Source organism: Mus pahari, chromosome 22 (genome assembly GCF_900095145.1).
Source record: "Mus pahari chromosome 22, PAHARI_EIJ_v1.1, whole genome shotgun sequence".
Lineage (NCBI taxonomy): Eukaryota > Metazoa > Chordata > Mammalia > Rodentia > Muridae > Mus > Mus pahari.
The window spans coordinates 18,849,109-18,852,031 of NC_034611.1; the positions used below are offsets into that span (position 1 = coordinate 18,849,109).

Genomic DNA, 2,923 nt, shown 5'->3' on the forward strand with positions numbered 1-2,923 from the left:
GGACCTTCCCGACTGTAGGACATCACGCTCGCTTCCGCTTCTAGTACTCCTTATAACAAAGCTAAGGTTTGTAACTTCCTGACTGTAGGACATCATGCTCGTCTCCGCTTCTAGTACTCCTTATAACAAAGCTAAGGCTTGGACCTTCCCGACTGTAGGACATCACGCTCGCCTCCGCTTCTAGTACTCCTTATAACAAACAGATAATGCCAGTCGTGGTTTAAGAAAGATATCCTTTTCTCATTTACCTTGTCATGTTAAACGATATGCATAAAACTCTGTGGTCTGGGGAATATAAACAACTGTAAGAATCATGAAGCGACCTCCGTGGGAATCAGAGTAAGCCATTTACCCTGACTTAGTCACAACCTCCAACAGAAATGTACAATGATAATTTCATTATTTACATACCTGAGTCTTCCTGTTCATTCGCTATCTCTTCCACCTCGTTTAGATGGTTGGGCGATGCTATAAATTAGGAAAAGGGACATTTAAAATGTCTCTTAATAAGCTTATATATCATATCTAAAATCTATCATTGACCACGCATGAACTGTACTGAATGCCAAATGGAAAGATAATGTAGCTTCCAGCATAGCTTCATTCATAATCTAGGCACAAAGGAGCAAAGCCATGGTCTCATGTGGCAAATTCAACTAGTCAGCCATTCAAAGCACACAAGGGCAGAGCACCAATGAACAGCCCAGGTCGGCTGACACTGGCTACTGCCAAGCTTCCGGGGTTTATGCCATGCAGCACCACATGATAAGGAGCGTCATTGGCTTCCTAACTTAAGGCTATAAAGCATGCATGTGCACTGCTTGTTTTTGCTTATTTTTCTTTCCCTTTCTTTTGTTTTGTTTGAGACAGGTCTTAGTTTATAGCCCCAGCTGGCTTCAAACGCATGGCAGTTCTCTTGCCTCTGCCTGCCAGTAGCTGGGGGTACTGGGATTATAGGTGTAGGGTACAGTGCCCACCTTGCTTTTCTTATTGTTGCTGTTGGTGGTGGTGGTAGTAGCTGGGTGTGTATATGTGTGTGTGTGTGTGTGTGTGTGTGTGTGTGTGTGCGCGCGTGTGTGTGTTTTGATAAGGCCTCACTATATAACCCAGGAGAGTTTTGAACTATGTAAGTCTGAAATTAAAGGTATATACCATGAAAACCCAATACATTTCCCTTGCATATTTTGACACAGTAATTCCACTACTTGGGATTTATATTCAGGAAATTAATATATACAAAACACAAATAATATTATTAGCTCTATGTCATATGATATATATGTATATTAAGTATTTTTAAAAATTAATAAAAAGTATTTCATCTCATGACGCTGTTAGAGGATTCACTCTAATTAATAAAGACTAACAAAAATCTCACCTGTCTCTTCCACATGGTAACTATCCTCAATTTCTGAAAAAAAAAAGCATTGGATTGATATTACTACTCTCATATATAGTATATGGATAGGTAATGTGTCTATATGCATAGTTTGAATGATAATTCAGAAAAGTCCAATGCTTTTGATTGATTTTAATATAAAACTTTTAAAATAAAGATGGAAATGCCAATATATCTATCAGTTTATTGCTGCACTTTACACCATAAGATTCTCTTCCTGTATCCACTCAACGATACTAGAGTGTTGACACACCCAAATCTCTGCGACAGAGGGAGAAGGCACTTCATGCAGTGGCCCACAGGGACAAGGGCTGAACCCAGGAGCAGCCCCTGGCTAATCCATTTCCCATGCCTCTGTGGCATTCTATTCACTAGCTCAGTCCCACCACTCTCTAAAGTGAAAACTGCATGACTCCAGATGAAAACCTGGACAAGAATGGCGGGGGTGGGGGTGGGGTACCTCTGCAGAGAGAAAGGAAGCATATCTTTTTGGCTTGGCTTTTAATTGTCTGCTGATTGGTTTTGCTACTTTATTTTCAAACAAGGTGTCACTAGATGGCTACTGCTGGTGTGGAACTCTCTACAGAGACCAGGATGGCTCAGACGTCATAGAGAGCCTCCTGCCTCTGCCTCCTGAGTGCTGGGACTAAAAGCATGTGCCACACGCCTGCATGGAAAATGCCCAGGCCAAGGAGGTCACATGCACAGACAATAAAAATGCCACCGTTCGCTCCTCACCAATGTGACCTTTGGGTACTAAGTTTCCCTTTGACAATTTCGTGCATGTCCCTAATGTGTTCTGATCACAGCCGCCCTGTCACCCCCTTTCTCTGTTCCCTGAAGTCCCTCTGGACCTCCTCCTTCCCAACACGTCTACTCCATATTTCCTCACTGTTTTTCATGATTTAATGTTTGTATACTTTATTTAACAGATATAGAAGGTCAAAATATTTTAATCTCCAAAGACTTTTAATGATAAAACTTTTTGGTCCATATTTAATCTTTTTTATCAAAGAGTATATTAGACAATAAGGTTTTTTTTTTCAGTCTACAGACTTCTTAGACGTGTGTCTTTCTGCCCAGAGCTGAATCTCCTAACCTTATTGATTTTAAATCCTCCCTGCTTCGTGTGGATTGCTATTTGCTGGATAAACAGCACGTCAGTAAAAACTCTGAACCACTCACTGTACACCATGCTGAGCCATCTTAGCCAAAGGCAGAGGGATAACCCTGACACCTGCAAACAGAGACATTGACGCTTCAACGTCTTTACTCAGAAACTAGAAATATGTCCCTGTAGCAATGATGAGTTTGAAGGTATACTACATGCATTATTGATACCGCTGATTGCTGGGACACCGCCACCCAGCAATGCTACCACCTTTTCTATGAAGAATGCCTTTCCTGATAGACCTTCCAGAGACTGCCCCACCCGGGGATCCATCCCATAACAGCCACCAAACGCAGACACTATTGCATATGCCAGCAAGATGTTGCTGAAAGGACCCTGACATAGCTGTCTCT

At 41.8% G+C, this 2,923-nt stretch overlaps 1 protein-coding gene across 18 annotated transcripts in view; it reads right to left on the reverse strand.

Moving 5' to 3' along the window:
* Positions 1-2,923, reverse strand: part of Asph (aspartate beta-hydroxylase) — a 210,658-nt gene that overhangs the window by 132,916 nt on the left and 74,819 nt on the right. For 17 of the 18 annotated variants that reach the window (XM_021221962.2, XM_029533265.1, XM_029533272.1 and 14 more), the window contains 2 exons: positions 1,379-1,411; positions 412-468 (listed from right to left, as the gene is read on the reverse strand). In XM_021221962.2, the coding sequence (XP_021077621.1) occupies positions 412-468; positions 1,379-1,411 (90 nt within the window). The remainder of the gene's footprint in view (positions 1-411; positions 469-1,378; positions 1,412-2,923) is intronic. The other variant, XM_029533263.1, reaches the window with a different exon arrangement.